The following is a 21,671-nucleotide window of genomic DNA, read 5'->3' as shown; positions in this document are numbered from 1 at the left end:
CGCGGGAGGACTCCCGATCCCGGAGTAGCGATCCAATATAGTAGCCATCGAATGTATCGTTTAGTTATACAGATTCATTGTACTTCCCAATATGTGTCAAATAGTGAAGGTATGAAACACACATAGAAGATCGTAAATATCTTGCGATCGTGAGGATATTTGAACGCCGTTTTCTGCTTGCATTCCACTGTGGCTTCACGCGCTTTCTGCGCCCAATTCATCACTGCTGGACTCAATCGGAGGGAGGTGGAAGTATTTTGTTCTTCTACTACTACCGCTACTATATACAATACGATTTAAAAAAAAACACTTTAGAGGATGTTGTTTTTTTTTTTTTTTGTTGGTGCTACAGAGTTTTGTGCTTAGATGTGTTACGCGAACTGTGTTCCAAGTTCTCCACGTATATGTTTTGCGGCTAGCGCTTTGTCTTTCAGAGAACAAGGTGAACAAGCGTCGAGGGCTCAATTCGCTAACGTAAGTATAACATTCTTATTCCTACATCTCGGAAAACGAACGCGTAACGGCTGTTCCAAAAATTGCATAAACAAGCACATCCATTCACTGCAGCAACACAATTAGACATAGCTCACATCACAAGAACTGATTTGTTTACATTTTGTTTATTGTTTGTTTGTTTTGTTTTTTGTGTGCTTCCTTTTCTGTACGATAAGGTTTAAATAAAACGTTCATACCATCCGGTACCGCGCAACCTGGCACACTAAATGGAGGAGCGGGACCGAGTGTTTACAGGGTGCTTTCGCATAAAACTTAAACTAGAACGTTTGTGCGGCGTGTGTATAGCTACAAAAGTTTAAAATATATAAAACATACCAACGAAAGCACACCCCCGTGCGGCGGCTCACTGGCCACGCACGTGGCGTTTTGCGCGTTCGTGCTTCTGGGTGCTGCATTTGTTTTGAACACAATACTTTATAGATTCGGTAAAACGCGTAACCAATTCGCTCCATCTCCTACCGCTCACAGTGATTAAAGCTAAAACAGCCCTAGTAAATGATTGCTTTCACTCATACTTTGTTTAATGTTTTGTTGTTTTTTTTCTTCTTTTTTGTTACAGTTTGTTCTACTTTTTCTACCACCTTTGTTCCTTCATCTGAGTTCCTCATTGTTTAGCACTGTTCTTTACACATTTAGCATTTGCATTTCCGGTAACTAGTTTAATTTTATCATATTTTTTTTGTTTGTTTTGCATTTGACATTCTTAAGTTCGCTTCGCCTTAATTTATGTCGCATTTCGAGTCAGAAGAACAGTGTTTTGTTGGGTGTGTTTATATGGGAGGAGTGTGTGTGTGTGTGTTTTTTATATAATGAATAGTATGTGCGCGATAGAGATTTCTTCTTCACCCCCATTGTGCCATTTGCCACGCCACGAAGAATCTTTTATTTATATTATAATTGATTAGTACATGAGTATGAAAACTGTTAAAAAGTTACCTTTTCAACCATTCGAATATTTAAGAGTTTCTTTATGTGTTTAAGTACCTCCCCCATGACAGTACTTTCGCTACCCGCTGGAATTGCATTCACAATTGGGTACAATGCTGCTCGCCATTTGATAAAACGCTAAAAGTTTCAATGTACGCACTCCATTTTGTGCAGCCTCGTATCGTGTGCCCGAAGCTAATTCAAACGTACGAAGAAATTCGTCGAAACTTCTGAGCATATATGAGCATTTATTAGACAATTCTAATAGCAACAGATAAAAAAAAACAACACTGGCGATTAAAGAATTGTACCAATCGAATACAAATATTTTAGAGGACTATTTTAAAAAAACAAAAAAACAAAGCTTCTTATGAATTTCATCTGAACATTACCACGTCTAACAACAGCGGCTGTTTCCAAATAAAATATTGCATTGGTAAAACGTTTAATCTCTTTTACTGTCTACTTATTTTACACTATTCACTTTGCACGGTCTGAGCTTGGTGCTGTGTAGGTAACCAAACTTCATAGCCTATTAAATGTAGCAATTGTAATGAGGGGGGCGATCTATTAGTCCGTTTTTCATACAAAAACTCATCAAGCTCGTAGCGCAAATACAATATATTACGGGGGGGGGGGGGGGGGGGGCAAATCAGTACTGTACACGTACATACGCACACACATACATACAAAACCGCATCGCCCGTACGCGGGGGAATATGTTTCGTATGCAAAAGCAAGCCTATTCGCAAACGGTTGCATGAAACTCCAAATGCATAAACTAACCGACGCGATGAAAGACGGGAATAGGGGACCCTATCGGCTTTGGTAAGAATTTTTGTTACACTGTTTGTTTGTGTTTTCGCATCCATTGATTGTGTTGTACACCTGGCAGTATAATATTAACATAAGACAAATTCTGGCGACTGCAAGTCCGTGTTTGACTCAGCCATGTCGAAATGTCAAAACGTAAACGCTTAAAAAAGGAAGACAGAAAAACACAACTCGCACCTAGATTTAAAAAAAAAAAAAACGTGTGAAATAATCGAAAATTATTTACAAGGATAAAAAAAGGTCACACATACTTCTGTAAAGCGAAGTACAGTGTGTCTATCTCTTTGATGGCTCGCATTGCAAACAAATTCTAAAATATAAGCGATGTATTGACAGAGTACAGTCAAATGCCTCCAACACACGCATTTCCCGATCGGACACACAGATTTCCGTCCAATTGGTTCATTTTTGCATTTCCTTACTAAGTTCTTTATCGACTATTTGTGCGTATGAGAAAATGTGTATGTGCTTGTTCTAATTGCGTACCATTGACTGAGTGAGTTGGGTGACGGAAGTGTGGATTCCGTAATGTAAAAGATTCATTACATTTGAAGTGTGTTTTAAAACACCTGGGGGGGGGGACACCACGCAGATATTACGATGCGGCCGGCTTCTTGCCACGCCCTATTGCTGCGGATAGCAACGCGGAGATGATTCTTCCTTTGTCGGTCGATGGTGACTCCTCGTTGAGGAATGGTTTACAAACTTGAGGTTTTCATCGACTGGCCGGGGGTTGGCGAGCGTAATGCCCAATTCCCCAATCCATTGTCTAGTACGTCATTTGCTGCTACGATTTGCTACTAAGGTTATTTTATCAGCTTTTACCATCTCCAGGATGTACAATCGTTTGTTTACCGAACGTGCGTCAAGGTCGCAAGCTTCTAGCCGCAGTTCGTGCGTGGTTGTTTGTTGTTGTGCTGAACTCCCATTTGATTACACCTATCAACTTTCATTTGGTGCCTGGCTACAGCTCACCGTTGTTTGACTAGAGGATAACAGTTTCTCGTTGAACGGAACCGGTTTCTCGCGCGGCGTTTGTTTTTTCTACCAACGAAAAACGATCATTAGTTTAGATTATCACAGGCGGATTTGCACCGGGTACTTACTTTTCTTCTAAACGGAAAGCAACCAGGCTTCTCCACTACCGGTGGTGCGTTGGTGAGCAGATCTGGTGTCGGACACTCATTCACGCCGAACACATTCAGTTCCCGGAAGCATTCCGTTTCGATCATTTCGTCCTGCCACGGTATCGATACTGAGCCGGTGTTAAACTTGGTGTAGAAATTCTCATCTGTTGCGTCCAGATTAACTCCCTTCACAGTGGAAAACTGCTCAATGTCCAGTACATCTTTGGCATAAACAGCGTGCGGCTAGAGTTGTAAAAGGAAAGAGATGTGAATGAAACCATTTTCACTGGCCGTTGAAACTTTCGGCCCACACTTACATCCGGCACAAATGGAGGATCGTTCAAACCAGCTTCGAGCCGCTTCCAGTTAATACTGTTAAAGAACGGATTCAGCTTAACTTCGCGCGCACCGTGCCGCCCATTGCGACAACCGAGTCGACTCTTAACCGCTTTCATCAGCAGTTGCTGGCACAGCGTTTTGGCATCGTCACTGAACTTGTGCGAATATTTCTCCGGATCTTCCTTCACCCGCCGATCGACTTCCTCGCGCTTCACCTTCTCCTTGCGTGCACGGAACGGTGCCTGTCCCTCAATCATCTCGTACAGCAGGCAACCGAAGCTGAACCAATCCGGTGAGAATGCGTACTTCTCGTTGTCGATCACTTCCGGCGCCATGTAACCTGCAGATAATTGAACAACCGTTCCAACCCATTAGCTCGCCACACCATGCATGCAAACGTCATATTCGATTTCACTTACCAACTGTGCCCACTCTCCCCCTAACCATTTCACCCTCCGGAATTTCGACAGCCAGCCCAAGATCCGAGATGCGCACGTGACCGTGATCGTCCAGCAGAATGTTTTCCGGTTTGCAATCGCGGTAAACGATACCTTGCTGGTGTAGGTGCTCCAACCCGCAGACCACCTCCGCCGCGTAGAACCGTGCCCGGGTAAGTTCAAACCCTGGTTCGCCGCCCATATTGTAGATGTGAAACTTCAAATCGCCACCTGAAACGAGCAAAAACATACATTTACGTTAGCACCTCCTGAGCGGAAGCTGTTTTGTCCTAACCGATCCCTTACCGTTCATAATCGTCAGCACTAGGCACAGCGCGTCCTTGGTTTCATATGCGTACGCTAGATTCACCACGAAGCGGGAGTTTATCTTCTGCAGTATCTGCTTTTCTATCAGCACCATCGATTCGCCCTTTCGCTTCTTGATGCGCTTTTTCTCCAGCTTCTTGCAGGCGTACATCTTCCCGGTGGCCCGTACCTGTTGGCAAGTGAAGTGCACAAACAAACAATGCGATTGTTAGTGGGAGCTGGCATCATTGGCGACCGGAGCGGTCAATTTTGTAACGTTAACCGGTACTGAGGCAACAAATAGACGCAATTAGACGTTCGCTCTTTGATTGATTCAATTTACATCATCAGCTGAATGATCGGATGGCGTTGGCATGTTAAATGGGATTTGTAGGCGAAGTGGTTAATTTAATTTTAATCTTAACACATCACATTAAGCACTACGCTAACGTGTGTCACGTCAACGTGCAAAGTACCGAAAAATGATCTGAAGTTCCTCATTCTAACTCAACAATTTTCATTAAATCATTAAATAATGATTGATTTAAATATAAGAAAATACATTAAACAAAAACACTTTGTACTACAAACTTAACGTTCAGATCTTATAAAAATTCTACTTGTATTAAAGGTGGAAAAATGCTCTTGCCATTACTTATTTAAGTACGACCATTTTTGTTTCAGTGAGACAAAGATGCTTCGAAAGGATTTCTACCAGTAACACAACACAACACAACGCTCCATTTCCGTCATCCACATCTATCCAGGAAGAGATATGAATTATTCATACCAAAAAAAAAACCCCAACTTCTCTACCATGACAAGTCTTCCTTCGGAGGGGTTGCACCAAGGAGAACAATGCTAAAGGACACCACTGATTTTGGTTCTGTATTCGCTTTCGACATTGTCACACTTTGTTTCCGTTTGAGAAATCTCCATTTAAATCTAAATTACAGACAGTATCTTCAACAGCAACGAGACACAGCCAACAGAAACTTCTACCGACGGAAGCACTGTGCTTATATATTTATTTTCATTTTCATCACAGTGCAGACTGCGAACGGTAGAACCTTACCTAGGGATAGCTTTGCGATTTCTTAAACATTCCGAGCAGACGACGGTACAATAACAACCGACTATCAAGAGATTCACTACCGTCTCCACCTTGACAAGAGTGACCCTTTTTTCCTCCGTGGTACGTGGCCGAAGCAACGGAATCCGACCATCCGGAAACCGGCATTTCAACATTAGCAGCCGCCTTTCACTATCGATATTCACGTCGGGGGATGGAGCAGACGGAGAAGCTGTATTCCTACCATTAGCTTAACATTCTGAACTCACCTCCGCTGTCTTTTTGCATACAAATTACTTGCATTCCAGCATTTGCTATCTACCATCCTTTACGGGTCGAACCCGTTGGACGGATCGTTCCGTTTCTTGCACAAGATGCTCGTTGTTTACGATTCAAAATCAAAGGAAAAGGGCACATCTTGAGCAATCTTGTAAATTCCATCCCTATCATTCCAACACCAGCGCGCTGCTTCTTCGACTATCGCTCGCCGAGCCAGGAAGAGTGATATAAAATGTAAACAGTGCAATACTTTGCACTATCGGTAGCACGGTCACAGCGAGAATGGGACTTTTCGCGGATCCTAATTAATATTAATAACACTACGCCACCGATGCCGGATCCGTCCCGGTACGTCCACAGCAGAACAATCCTTCCACGCGTTTGTCTTCATTTTTTATCGTTAACAAGCTCTCACGCTATTCTGACGACCGAAAAGTACATCATGGGCGCGCTTTCACAGCTCCTTCGAGGCCATTTATAGTGTCTCTTTTGTAAGCTTACAAGGAGGATAAGTCGTAAAAAAGCCCCCAGTGCCAGCCAGTGGCATGGTGAATAAAAAGCAAGACAACCGAAAAAGAGACTACATGTCGTCAAAGTCACCATCGTTTTCGGTGCGATCGGCGTAACCACCACCGTCGGGCCGCGTCCGAAACGTGTGCAAACGAACGGGAGCTGATTTCGCAAGCTTTTCGCCAATAAAATCTAGCCAGCCCGACGGAATAGGGGACTCCGCGCGCGCTCCACACAAACACGCTTCCTCATCCCGAGGCACTGTGCGCCCACCCCCCCCCCCCCCCCCCTCCCCCTTCCTTTTCGATGCCATGGAAACAAGACAGGACGAAGAAATCGTAACAAAGATTGGCAAATTCTTGCCTTGCAAATGCTTTCATCCCACAAAAGCGGCTGCTTTTCCAGCTGCTTGACCCGAACACGTGCGGCCGCACAGTGGGCGCCGGTTGGTTGGAAACGGTGCGGGATGTCTCTTGTTCGTTTGGCCGGATTAACGTGCGGTACAAGCTTTAAGAAAATCGATACCTGAACACTGGCGTATGTGCATGCGAGGTTGCTCGGCTATCCGGTATGTCGGATGAACATAAAAATGGGGGAGAGACTAAAGGCGCATAATTGCAACAAACTCGATGGGATATCAAGTATCTGGCTTGTTCACTTGACTATAATTATGTTTCGCTAACTCTAACGTGCCAATGCCTCTCGGAGGGCAAGAGTTTTTTACGTTTCATAGTCCGCTGGATAACGACTTGATGACGAGTTGTTCAGTGTACCTTACAATCTCGGTAACCATGTGCCTTGCAGCGTTCGAATTCGATAGAATTTACTTAAAAAAAAAATGATGCGAAATAAAGATGATATTGGAATGTTAATTGGACATACATCCAATTAAGCTCCAGTTCAAAAATCCGGTGTTTGCAATCAAAAACGTGCGCCGGCAACAAGAAATCGAGTGCGGCGCGTCAAAAAATTTGTGCTGCCAGCCAAAACTAAAGTGTAAAACCCTGTATTTATGTAACTACATCTAAGTCGAAAAAAAATGCTTTAAATTGATCCTGCAAAAACCGTATGTCGTCGGAATTACAATTTTTGTACTAGGGAACACAATATTGGTATTGTACCGTACGCCATCGTTACTCCCTGTTTTGTTATTTTTTTTTTTCCAAACGACACGACTCAATACAAACTACACTGGATTTCAGCATGTTTTACTTGCGTTTGCATAATTGCATTCGCTTATCGCAGCAGGACGCAGACAGGAGAGCGAAGATGTGTCCTGCTCTTCTCATAGACTTTGCATAAAATTCGCACATAATGTAAAGCCAGCCGAAAAGCCTTTCGCTTGGAAAATCGTATACCATCTCCTGTTTCTTTTGGCAAATACTCTTCTTTTGTGTTTTGTTCAATTCGTTCCTCCGAAACATTCTCGATGCTTGCGTTTTTTTTTTATCCTCGTAAACCGAACACACGAACTGCCGGGTACTTGCTACCGACAGCTCGAAACTTTTGCTTCCCAGCGACACCTACCTGACATGCGCAGACTTCACCGAAACCACCCTTTCCCAGGACACGGTACATGCGGAAAGTTTTGTAAGTAACCGGCTGGGCCTCGAGCCACTTCCACTGTAAATATCTGCGAAAGAAACGAGAGCGAGAAAGAAAGTAAAGTTAAATGTAAATACAGTGTGGGATGAAATAATTTCCAAACTGGCCGAGGGAAAACATCCTGAAAACAAGCAAACAAATTAATACGCCCCAAACTTATCGCCCCCTTTTTCGGTTCGCGTAATCACGAATCACAGATCGTACGAAACGGGCCATAGCGCACAGTACGAGCCCGCAATACTGTTAAGCGACAAAGAGACGGTCAAGCTTACATTACACACCATGAAATGTCTTACGATTTTTAAGGCTTTGTCATAGTAAGTAAGTAACCCGTCTTGGACCACGATCCTTATCACAAGAGCAGCAGCGGTGAAGGCAACTTGCCACCAAAGACTTACAATCAGCTTATAATTCAAGCGCGCTTTTCGCATAAAAGAAATCTCATAAATTTCAACCTGATTTGATATGATCCTAGGGGACATAAAAGTATCCCCGCCAACCTACGGTAAGTGCTCGATCTTTCCAGAACTTTGGGGGGGGCTGATGCTAGGCGCCAACGTGAAGCGACCGAAACGAACGCGTCGAAAAACATCTGTGTGCAGTGAAGCATCTCTTCCATCCTTTCACTTCGACTCCCTTACAGTTGGAAGGTATAGCGATAAAATAAATATTTACCTTGTGTTTGAACTGAAGTTGATTGAATACAGATAAGATTCTATAGCAGTTAATTATTTAGAAAGCTGAGATTGAACAGAATAGAAGCTGAAAATGATGTGCCAACATCGTGGAGTGATTATATTTATAATTTTCTATCAATGATACTACATATGATTTCGAAATATTGTGTGAATATGAGTCCATCCATAAAACACATTAAGGATCTTTACAGTTTTTTGTTAGGTATCGTTAGGAATTCTTCACTCCAGGAAGTTCAGGTTTAACAGCTAGCTGATATAAACTTCTCTGCTGCGGAGAGTAAAATGCCTAGAAGGAATGCTGGTTCCGTATTGAGTAATCGATTTAGACTTAGCATTTTCTTAACATGCTTTTGTTATTAGAATGACAAAGAACAACTCAACCCATCAACAGGCTCAAGATTCACATAGACAGAAGACTGTTGGTCCCAAGATGGAGAGTCCCAAGTTGAAGTGATATAATGGCATCGCTCAGAATATAAAATTGGACAAACGAAGCCGCTTGTCCATGAGTAATTGAATCTTCTACATTGGTCAAACATTCCACATTGGATTCAAAGGACACTGAAGCTGTTACGGGCGAGCTAATCATAGCTACTCAGGAACCAGCCTAGATCATTAGTAACATCCAAGCTTCAAACTCAAACTATACCACGACACGTGTCTACCAACTACCCAACACCGGATTACAAACTAGAGCCTATCACCACATGGCCGCAGTATAGTTTTAGATTGTGATACGTCTCTATTTATAGTACATCCGAGTACCGTAATTTCGGAACGCACGCACTGAAACGACTCCATCGTTCCATCGAAAGGATACACAGTTGCAAAGCTCGATTACTTTCTCAAACTGCAGTACGGACGGGCAGCAGCGTGGCAGTTATCACAAACATCAGATATAAGTACGCACTGCGTATTCCAATAGAACTTATTCAAAATTAAACAGACCACACACGGGAAAGTTCGCACAGCCTACCAAAACACTGGAAGTCATACGGTGCGTACTAGCTGCATAGGATCCATTATTGATAAAATGTGTTGGACGTCGCTGAAGATCTTGGCTATGCGAATACGCGAAAGCTTCCAATGATGATGTAAATCAAGTCAAAGTATTCGATGCAAATAGCCCGCCTCTTCCTTTTCATTCGATACGCCAGTACGCCGAACGACCGATGATTATGTATTCCCTTAGACGCCACTCGACCGGATCGAACCAAGCAGAGAAGAGTGACATATGATTTTGCTGCGGTATTTCTGTTCACAGCTAGCGGCAATACACACATCTAGCCATGTGTTAGAAACTTGGAGAACTTAAAGCAAATGCAGACATAACCGGGCAGGGCTACATTAGCAAACAAACACGATACGTGTAATCGAGATATAATTGAATTAGACCAGCGAAGAGATCCTTCCCCAAGTTGACAAGCGATTTACTCGCACCATGTACGAACGCGAAGGACTTGTTTCCTCCTCTCCCACACGGTGCTGTGAGGCAACAAACACAGCAAGTTGCATGCGAACGAGCGATTCAATTCCCCGTCCACTGGCTCGGCTTTTGAAAGTATGGGATGGCTTTGCCATCCAGTGAACAAATGTGTAGGCGAAAGAGAGGGCGATTGCCAACATCCAGCCGAGCTTTTCGGAACGGTGCGCGCGTGTGTGTGTGTGTCTGTAAGAGATGGAAAAACGGCAAACATCATTAATTCATGGATGATGTATGTTTTGCTAGGGTGTATGTTTAATAGCTGACAAACATTCGTCCGGAAGTGAGAATCGGGATGGTCCGGGAAATAGTGGTGCTGCTCGTTTGCTACAAAAGCGCCCCACCGAAAACGAATCGAAAACCAACGGCGGGAAAGCACGTTGGCAACGCTCTATTGGCAAACATTCGCCAATTTCTTCTTATCCCGCTTTATCACGCGGTTGGTAATAGAAGCAACAGCAGCAGCACCACCGAACGGTACAGCACATACAGAACCAAAGACCGGAAGTCATCCGTCAAAGTTTATGTCTTTATTGATTTTACGTCTGAATCCGCACACGTTGTCTTCTGCATCAAAGAAGCGTAGGAGAAGGAATGTGCAGTTTGTGTTGCCGTGCGCCGTGCTAGCGATAGTGTTTCATCGCAAATTGGCTAAATAATGAGCGCCGTAAAGTACGGTGCTGGATTGCATCTAATTAAGGGGGTTTAACTGATCCATTCGTTATCCTTCCCTTGCAATCACGATGGTACGGTAGTGGAGTGTGGAATGCTTTTGATGTGTAACGGATGACCCACTTTCCGATTCCGGGAGAGTGTTGCAGCTTTTCGCTGTAGCTTTCTGAGCAACGCCTAAAAATGTACATGAGATTAGAAAATTATTTGAAGTGCAGTGGCTTTTAAACAAATATTTCCTTGTATTAATAGCACCTTTTAAACATTTTTTGGAGTACAGGTCCTTTTTCTGGGCGGAACATCAAAGCTGTTACAGTTTAAATATGAATTACAAGGAATGTTTAAAATACTGCGAACTATTTCAACCAATTACACTATAACTACACAATTCAGTTTGTATTATCTGCTAAGCATACACTGAAAAATTACACCCAAGAAGCAGACGTAGACTAATGTCCAGCAAATGCTACATTTGTTGCACTTCGCGTTGCAATGATATCGCTATGATAGTGCATTAAGCGTTCGCCAACAGCCAAGAAGCTTGGCCGAGTAAATCGAACCACTAATGAGTCTTCCAATAATGATTTACCGAGCGCAAACTTCAACAACAAACTGTTCTCCCCCACGCCCCGAGTGCGTAACAGTGTCATTTAATTACTCTCCAAACTCAAAATCTCCCGGACGTAGACGCCCTCCAATCCCTCCTGTGGCCAAGTTGCTAATGACGGTGGATAAAAGTTGCCATCGCTCGATTGCTTCCCTATCCTGCACCCTACACCATTGCCGGGTTAAAAGATGCAACTGCTTCAAGAAACGAAACACACTGACGCGGGAAAACAGAAGGGTAGCAACTGCAACTAGCCCTCACGTCTTGCACAGATGCGTTTGGAGAGCACAAAAAGCAATTCCATTTCCGCGTGACACTAAACGCCACACACCAACGCGGTCACAACCTTTGCTAGGATCAGTACATTGGCTAACGGGAATGAACATTCAGCGCAAGGAGGAGTTTGTCGACGGATACTTGTCCAGCACATGGACTGTAACGCGAAGCAATCCATATCGATCGGCAATAGATGTTTCCTTTTCGCTTTTTATTCATGTACTACATACTAGCCCCCATGGTAGAAAAAAATACTGGAAACTTCCATACTAAATAAAAAAAGAGATGCAGCGAAAATGCTCTTCTAGGAAGGAACTAGAAACGGGGTGCAAAACTTCAAGTCGACAACAGCAAAAACGAGGTAATGGCACTAAAAGGAAATATTATTATGTACCGCAACACTGCTGCTAAACCATCTTCCTCTTTGGCTTTTCCTCGGTTCTGCTCGGTGTTGTGTGTGTGTTTGGAAAGCCGAGAATTGTTCAAGCACGCAGAATGAAGGCAAAAGTAGATTCCGTACGACATCCGAGGACATTAAAAGCCTTTCCACCGCTGTTGCTCTGCGCAATGGAATTTGATATTACATTCCGTTCGGTCCGGAATCGTTTATCGTCCATTTCATCAATGATGTTACGCGTCCTCCTTCCCGGTTTTTTTGCTGTTGCGGTGGAATGGTATTTGGTTTTCTTCAAAGTTTTGTAATCAATTGTTTGCACTAGTCGCTTTCCACACTTTACGAGCGCGTACTCTAATTGCCCTGCATTTATCAATACCTTCAGCGAGAACAAGCGAACCAAGCGGGGTTCGAGTGGCGTCGAGAGCGGGTTGTGTTTTAATGTTGAACAGAAAACAGACAAGTGGTTGCTAATTAAAGAAGAACCAACATTGCAAACTGCTATAAAGTGCCCTTTTTCATTCCATACTTGGAGTGAGAATCATTATTTTCTGAGACCGTTTTTTAACCAACAACGAGAGACCATTGTCAATTTAAGCAGATAATTTGGTAATTTTAACACAACTTATAACAACTATTATACAACACCAACTATACCCACGAAATTCCAGATCCCAAAACGGATTTCTCTGCAATTCAAATGCCACCACCGTAGAGTTTACGTTTCGTTTCCGGGTTAACAATGTCCGGGGACAGTGCACGTAGTGGGGAAGAAGCGACTACTCATGCAAGTCAAATAATATACCGAGCAGAACGGGTCGGGAACCTGCTGCAAGTCATTCCTGCTATACCATAAATAACTTCTCGAAACTGTCCTATTTATTTTCATTCCTTTTTTATGCTACACGAATGCAGGAATCGGACAGGAGGAACCAAAAAAAAACAGCTTCCCAACGTTATAAATTATCCCGTTACTGCTGAAGATTGACATCACGTAGCGGGGATGCACACGCGGGAGCTTGAGATCTGTCTGAGCGTACTGGCGCATTATTCTTACTATTAGCAGCAAATGGAACAGCCGCGTCATCTTTAGGTTTCCACATTCACGGATAGTCATGGCATGACATGAGATACACAATTTAGGCTACAATGTTAGTTTCCATTCACCTATCGAAATGTCACACACATAGGGATACGTGTACCGTGCGTTACAGCACAGCAGAAGAATGCATTGCACATACAATATAGATGCGGACATTTCGTTTGTACATTTGTGCCTTTGTTCCTAGTACGTGGCAAAGAATCGCTACAAAATGCCAACAATCACTAAATGGATCGATGGCCCGTTATCTCGCAGACTGCTGAATAAATTATGACGCTGACACTGGAGGTTAAGTGCGTTCCCCTTCATTGTGATCTCCGAGGAACTTCACGTTCATATGAATACGTCCGTTCACCAATCGAATCCGTCGTAGAATGTGATAGTTAAAATCAAACCGGCGTTACAATGGGCACAGCTTACGAGATAGATGTTACGGTTCGGGTTAATTGGTACATTGCAACCAACGTGCGACCGGAACAATTGAGTAACTTTTGATTACTAAACTCACTGACCATCTCACCTTTTACCCCAAGGGGCATGTCTATCAGAAGAGTGAAATTATGTATCATCTAGCGCTGAAGAGCTGACAGGAACGAAACGCTTTCCAGACACTTTTCTTGTAAGTTTAGCAAAACACTTTGCGCTTACTTTGTACATTTTAACATTTTTTACTTTTTCTTTTGCGGGTGTAATACAAAAAAAAATAACTCGTTAATATTTAACCGTTCTCCGAGACGTCTCATGTTTCTCGTGCCTAATTGACTGAACTTCGCCGAAACAAGCCCTAAATCAGACACAAAAGCAACATGGTTGCATTAATAAAGAGTTTGAAAACATTATAAAATGTCTTGAAAAAAATAAAACATCTAAAACTCCAAATCTTCACCCCTGCCCAACTCAATCCACGTCCCGCTTGCTTTTCTAACACAGTTTACTAACCTTTCCACGGTCTTCATCATTTCGACACGCCCTTTGTGGCATAATTTATTGAGTGCCCGGTTTTGCCTGCTTTTCCATCGTGCGCTGGCGGGCGCGACAAGCTAATGTGGCATGAAAAATGGAAAAGCAAACTCGATTCTGCATTGTTCGGTTCCCTCCGCTCACCGTGGAGAGCACTCGTTTTACCTTCGGGACGACAGAATCGTTTCGCTTGAAACATTGAATCCGAAACCACATCAATCACTTCTTCCTCAGCACACGGAATCAGGTGCTGAACGGTTGGCCGCTTCTACCGTGACACCGGGCAACTTGCTTTGCCAGCAAGTGTCAACTGACACAAACACCACACTCGAAGGCAGTCGTCAGTTAGTCAGTTACTACGCGAAATAGGATCAGCCCTGGAAACAGGACAAAATCCTTCCGATTTCTCGCGTATTGCTTGCTTTTCTTACTTGCCACGTGCGTCTCTTTCTCTCACTCTCACACCCATGTACGTCCTTCAGAGCAGAATACACACGTGGCAGGCATGGTATATATTTGCAATTATTTTCAACGTTCGAGGTCTCGAGTGTACGGCCTTCAAAATACAGTATCGAGAAAAGGCTTCCTGTTTGGAGGCAAAAAGCCATTTTCGCTCAAAAATATATTATTTCCAGCGTTTGATTGGAAAATTCAATTTCAATTCACATACGCTTCTCTATCGGCAGAGGTTTCCTTATTCATCCACCGTTAAAGGCTTCTGCTGCTTACACATTTTCGTTTTTTATCGCAATTGAGGCGTTACTTTACGAAGGTCACCGAGTATGGTAGTCGAGATGTTTGAGCTGTCAGCATGTGCTACTGGCTTGACACTAAGAACGGTTCTTTGAAGCGTTTTAGTCCTTCTATTGAAATTCAAATTTCGACCAAAATGCGTAAGCTTTCATCCAAAATTCGTTGGCGATATGGTCTTTCACACCGTAAATACTACTAATCTGCCAAGGAATCATTCTTTTCTATTCGATATTCAACAACAAAACCAAAGAGCCAAACAACGTAACAATGAGACGCAGTCATGAAACACTCTTCAATATGGTTGGGGCAACACTAGAAGAGATGTCCAACGAAAAACCTGCCATTATCGGGTACACACAAGCAAACCCTAATCACAGCCCTTGTACATAACACTGGAAATTCGAGAAATGCATACCACAACAGACCGGAATTGCATTCTCTGTCGAACGCCGGCGTCACCTTTAATCTCAGGACCTTGGTTTTCCGACAGTGTCTTCATCAGCACTCCGTACACCGTACCTCGTCAGGCAGGAAACGTTCATCGGTGTTCAACAACTGTTGTGGCAATGTTTTCAACGTCCGGCACGACATTTCAAAGCCCAATGATATTGGCCACCCTTCCGCTATGCATTGGCATTTCTACTACAACGTCTTGCCATTCTCTCTGTATGCCAAGTTTTGCATTTCGAAACACAACTCAAACTCCTCAAAGAAGTCGAGTAAACGAGCGAAATGATTACATCAACGGCAACCGAACCTGCTACGGATAATATCTTCGGACGCAAAGGTACGTAGAGCGGGATATTGGTTCGAAAGCACTATTTTCTCCACTGCACCATATCCTGCTGTGCTGCCTTTCCGTCGCACGCCCGGACGTACCTGTGGAAATACATTGAAGCCTCAAATTCCCGGAATGGTTCACCGGCCAGGAAGGCCCGCACCGCCGTAATGGAAGCCTCGAACAACTCTTTGCTACCGGCTGAAACGACAAACGGATAGAAAACGAAAGGTTAGGGCGCTGCTGATGGTAATCGAATGGAAATGGCCATTTAGTTGAATGGCACCGGGGCAGATGGGGTTGACTCCTCACAATCGTCATCGCACACCGCACACACACCCTCCCCCTCTCTGATCCCGTTTTGTCACACTTACTCGACAGTTTGGTTCGAACCTGCGCCACCATATCATCGTTCAACACGTCCAGCACGAACTCGTCCTTCTCGTTGTTGATGGTATTGGTGGTGACCGAGTTCGAGCCGGTCAAACTTTTCTCCGGATCGTCGTGGTTGCTGAGCTTCTTCGTGTCGCCACCGATGCCACTGTCATCATCGCACTTCCCACCGTCACTATCGCAGCCTCCACCTCCGCCACTGTCCTCGCGCTGGCTTTCGGTGCAAAGGCCGAGATAGCGTTTCGCGACCTCGTACGCCAGATCGACCCGATGTTCATCGGCCGCTATTTCGTATCTGCAACGAAAAAAAAAAAAAGAAATGGAAACAAACGTTACTACAATAAAATCAACGCAATCAGCTAATAGCATCCATCAAATGGTGGCTGCACGATCGTCATACTATTGACGTAGAATCACATACTATTAATGAGGTAGATCATCCCAAAAGTTAGAAAGCTTAAGCTTAAGCCGGTATGTGTCAAATAATCGAGCAGATTTCGAGCGGCGAATCGGTAACGGGTTGCATCAATCACATATGGACATAGATTTTTGACATAAAGAATGACATTAGGTATTCTGTACCGAGAATTTCAGGATATTAATTTTTTTATTTTAGTTTAAAATTGTATCTACATTTTTTATATACATAGATACTTATAATAATTAACCTTATTTATATCTCAGTCAAATGAGCCGTCTCAACAAGAAAAGCCGGTTCAAAAACCTTTATGAGCATATTAATCCTGCTCGGTATTTACATGTCTTTCAAAAGATTGGTTCAAGCATGTTCAAACCGTTTTTTATACTCATACTTATGGGAATACGTAAATACAAGCTAAGAAATTTCCTCAAGTATCGTGAGTCAAAAACAATTTTATGTGATTTATAAAGGATGAAATTCCTTTATTTCAACATTAAAAAAAAACATTCAACTTAAAAAATTATCAATTGTTGAGTCGAGCGAAGAACTCAAGAATTCAATCCGATGCTGACAACTAACCCGGCACCCGTCACGCCACAAGTTAAAAAAAATCAATGGATCATTGCATATATCAATGCATATCTCATTCGCTCTTTCGTTCTCTTTCGTTTAAATACTGTGTTTAAAGAAACATCCTTTTTGTGATCCTAGCGACAACATGTAAGTAAAAGCAATTAGGTTGTTAATTTAATTTAATTTAAAATTAATTTTGAAAATCTCTTTAAAATACCGGTTGAAAACTGTTGAGGACCGCGTGGCAACTGATACCCAAGAAAAACAGTTAAAAACACTCTCGAATCGCGCGCGGTAAAAAGTTTGGATACATACAAAATAACTTCCAATGATAAAACAACAGTACTCATCGAAAACTGCATTGTTAGCGCTGGAATCAGGTAGCAGGCATTGAAAGGGTAAGTTTTGCAGCAAAAATGTGAAATGGTGAATGCACCACACAGAAAATGATCGAAGAGTGTACCGAAAAACGATGTTACCATGGAAACGTTACGGCGTTACGATACTACTAACTACAATTTGTATAGCGATGGCGGTGATACAGGCGTTAACCATTGGCATCACCTTTAGTCGAGTGATGCGGTGCTGAACGTGTAAAACATAGCAAGCGAACGCAACGTTCTATAGTAAAGTTGTGTTCAAAGTAGGCGGTGTAGTTGGTATGCGATCCGTATGTAGCTAAATCTGGTGTATAAATAAAAGGAGAAATCACATGCATGTCGCATTTTCGAGTGTTTAGTGTGTTAACTGACAAACGTTCGAGTTTGAAGCATGATCCTTAGAACGACGTTGCGAATATATCCGAAGCATTTTACTGTATCAACGATGAAGAACATAGCAAGTGGAAGACACTGATACGGCCGGACTCGAAGAATATAATCCAGATCATGACGGTCATGGTGCGGCACTAAAAAAACTTTTTTAAACAGTGATTGACCATCGAAGCAGCCTATAATGCTGATAGATTGATAAGAGCTGAACGAATTATTTGCTGGCTTCCCGTCAGTATGGTTATGACGTTCTCATTACGAGCGATGATTGCTGTACCATGAGTAAGCCAAGTCGAGAAGTATAAGGAACGGACGTTCATGGCTTTGAAGAGAAGAACTATAACGAACTAACTGGCAACGCTTAGAGTACGGAGGTTTCGTTGAACATGTATTTCCATACACCTTGCGCTGTCGTGTGAAAACTTCTTTGAATCGTTCCCCTCGTGCTATAGCCGTATTAAGGAAGGACACCAATCAAAGAAGCATACTTCAGCCAAAGAAATTGTATAGCACTCTCAAGCATCCCATTTTTCAAAACTGACATTCCAAATGTTGCAGGTAATTAAGATCTCTGTTTATTCTTAACAGCACATGCTTAATTTTAAAGCAGTCGGTGAATCTCGAATCTAACAGAATACCAGGGGGTCTTTTATATAAAATTCCATGTACAACGGTATACCGCAACGGGTTTAATTAAAGTAAAGGACTACAAAATGTTAGTTACTCTAGATCGCTTAGTTTGGGTTCCGTGTTGTTGAAGTTTGACATCAAGCGGTAAAAATGTATAAATGCACGAAACAGTTCCATGAAGTAGAAAGTAATACATCACCATATTTTTTAAAAGGATAGAAGCTACGAGGGTGAGCTAAATTAAATGTATGCTATTATAATCGAGAGAAACAATCGGAGGACGCAAACTTCGGTTCTGTTTTAAAGCATAATTTATGTTTCGTGTTATTTTCAAGGCAATATTTAAGTGATGTTAAGACTTTGTAAACTGTGAACTGGAAAACTGCAAGTAAATTGAAATAATAATTTACCTTTTTTTTAACTGATTTTTTTATAAAAATAATTATTGTTAAACTCCAAAACACCAGAAATTAAAAAAAAACTTATTAATTATGCGTATTTATGTATTTTTTTTCCTTTTTTAACATCCTAAGCCTATGGGAAATATGGCCTAACCTACTTTAAACCTGCTAGAAAAATGCTTTGTTTTGATATTTGTCGAGCAGCTGTCGAGCACTTTCATAAGCAAAACAATCTAACCATCGATTCCCAGGCTTATCTGGCTTGGCAGTTTGTATGGGAAGCTGTAAGCTTATAAGCCTGGAAACGTCAAAACGCATACAAAAAACTGGCTTATCCCGTGATCTACCCCAATACTATTGCCATCACTCTTGATAAGAAATGTTTCGTTCTAAATGTGTTACGTTCGCCTTGAGTATTTTTTTTTAAATGGCAAGAACAAGTCTTAACTTCCCTGGATGTATGCATACATATTATGAAACTTTGTATAAAAGGGTAAATAAAAGCACGCAAAAATTGCTACCTTAACAGTTGTTGACTTAACGTCTCTAGAAGTGCATTAAAAGTTCCGTACTGCAGCACATTCAATGCACGACATTTGGTTGCTGCTCTAGCGAGCTAGAAGCTAATACAGTTGCCAAGTGCTTTCCAGCTGGTAAACGGTATCTTTCAACCGTTGAGGATCGTTAAGGGTTCCGGCCGTGCTTTCAAGTTTCTCTCATTGGCCTTGAGCTAATACGTCAAATTTTGAACCTGCCCCACGGCACCTTCCTCCCGTCACAACCAATTTGTTTTGGAATGACTTGCGAACGGGAAACGGGAAAGCAGCCAGCAACCGTGCCAGAAACGAGGGTTGCACATGATACCAAGTGCCTGTGCCGGTGTATGGGTCCGCACAGTTCAAACAATTGCAAAAGCGGAACGAGCAAAAACTTTTCCCCGAACATGTATGCCAGACCCGCACTATGAAGTGCACCGGAAAGTGTTCGCACTGGCACAAGCGCTGTCTTATGTCTTTTGCGCGGGTATGGGAAAGTTCAACCAAGTTCAAACCAAGACACCGCCAGCTTCATTCTCTTAACGTCAGCCAAAATTGCATTTGCGTCAAGTGCTATCCTTTTAGGCTACATCCAGACCAGGTGCCCTCCTTTTGGGGCGGGCACAGGACGAGCGGTTGCACTATTGGACAGCTCGGCATCAACCCAAACTCCCGGTGTGTCCCAAGGATGCAAAAGGATGGAAAATTTATGGCCCTACTTTGCCGTTTGGTGTGTTCCGGTGCTTCTTGACGTTTGCCACAAGTAGCACACTGCTCTCCATGTGCATGGGACGGGAAGCCGAGGATGAGCGTACGCGCACGAGAATGCACTCATTTGACGACATTGCAATTGGTCTAGGTTCAGGCCAGGCAGGAGGTCCCACGTCACCAGGCCACCATCGATCCAACCAAAAGGAAAATGCGACGGAAGGGCAGGCGACGAAAGTGTGGTAATTGTTAAAATGTGATTAAAAACAAAAGCTCCACAATGTGGCGTCATGGAACGATCGTTCTCCACCGTGCACTTTATACATATATCGTACGATCGTTTCGCTTGGAATCCAGGAATCCAGGCACACTCTACCGGAGGGGGGGGGGGGGGGGGGGTCATCTGTTGACCGGAAGCATAAAGTGCAAAAAACAATCGGCAACCCAACAGAGTGCACTCATAACTCATTTTCATTTTGATTTCAAACAAACGTACGACCTACTTTCCAATGGAAAATCATGAAGCCGGAAGGCAAGAGTGCACTAGCGGTTGGAATATTGTGGCAACATAATTAATGTCTTTTAGTGTATTAGGTAGTGTCCGGGTTGTTTTCTTCCGGTATGTCTAAAGCAAAAGGTAAATATTCCCTTTTTTGATGACGAAAAGTTTCCTTGCTGATAGTTACTAAAGTTGAAGTTATTAAGTTTGTACGTGTAAGGCATTTTTCCCTAACCATTTCTAACATTTCATACAAGAAAAGATCGAATGTGAGAAATCGACTAGAAGATTCGAGCATGAATTACTTTTCAAAATTTAATGGAGTTTCACAAGCGAAGATACAATAAAAATAGGAAGATCTTCTGTGAGGAACTAAAGAATTGTTTAAATGTTTAATAGATTGCCTTTAAGATTTTCCAAATTGATATATTCATAACTTTGTTACCTCTCAATTCCCTACAACGATCGCAATCATATTTTGAGCCAGTTTTTTTATATGCGTTTTGACGTTTCCAGGCTTACGACAAGCGTTACCAGTATCATTCGACAGATACAGGCTAAAAGCTTAAGCTTTCTAACTTTGGTTCCTGGCAGAAAGTCTGCCAACAATCAGAAATAGTAAGTGAACACATAGAATTCAACAATTTTCCCGATATGTTCCGTGATATGTGTATGTGTGTGTGTTTGGCTGCTCATATGTGCTTCGTGCAAATATCGAATGAAGGCAATATTTCATCCCATTCCCAAACCCAACCACCATGACCCGGGGCTCCATTGCTAACAACGGTTCGTTTTCCGTTCAGGCGCATTTAAAAACAAAAACAAACGTACTATTCTCCTTGTGCCAAAAACAAAGCGATTCCCATTGTTTTCCAGTGTTCCCCCGGAAGATCCGCCGAGGGTGGGGGCACGAGAAAAACCGCGATTCGGTTAGCATTTTCCTCACCAGCAATTCGCATATATTTCTGTGCCGCGTGTTCCTTCCCCGTCCCGATAGAAAACACACAACGTTCTTCCTGTCGCCGCCAGTATGTGTGTTAGTTAGTACTCTGGATTTTATGATTG

The 21,671-nt window shown here is 42.8% G+C and overlaps 1 protein-coding gene across 1 annotated transcript in view; it reads right to left on the bottom strand.

Annotated features, from left to right (window-relative positions):
• Positions 1 to 3,219: 3,219 nt before the first annotated feature.
• LOC128710499 (G protein-coupled receptor kinase 2) overlaps positions 3,220 to 21,671 on the bottom strand; it is a 42,229-nt gene continuing 23,777 nt past the window's right edge. The window contains exons 4-11 of the mRNA XM_053805554.1: positions 16,050 to 16,363; positions 15,777 to 15,876; positions 7,875 to 7,980; positions 4,487 to 4,676; positions 4,163 to 4,411; positions 3,722 to 4,083; positions 3,384 to 3,647; positions 3,220 to 3,321 (exon numbers count right to left, since the gene is read on the bottom strand). Of these exons, the coding sequence (XP_053661529.1) occupies positions 3,220 to 3,321; positions 3,384 to 3,647; positions 3,722 to 4,083; positions 4,163 to 4,411; positions 4,487 to 4,676; positions 7,875 to 7,980; positions 15,777 to 15,876; positions 16,050 to 16,363 (1,687 nt within the window). The remainder of the gene's footprint in view (positions 3,322 to 3,383; positions 3,648 to 3,721; positions 4,084 to 4,162; positions 4,412 to 4,486; positions 4,677 to 7,874; positions 7,981 to 15,776; positions 15,877 to 16,049; positions 16,364 to 21,671) is intronic.

The sequence above is a fragment of the Anopheles marshallii genome, chromosome 2 (genome assembly GCF_943734725.1).
Source record: "Anopheles marshallii chromosome 2, idAnoMarsDA_429_01, whole genome shotgun sequence".
Lineage (NCBI taxonomy): Eukaryota > Metazoa > Arthropoda > Insecta > Diptera > Culicidae > Anopheles > Anopheles marshallii.
This window is presented reverse-complemented; position numbering and strand designations above follow the sequence as displayed.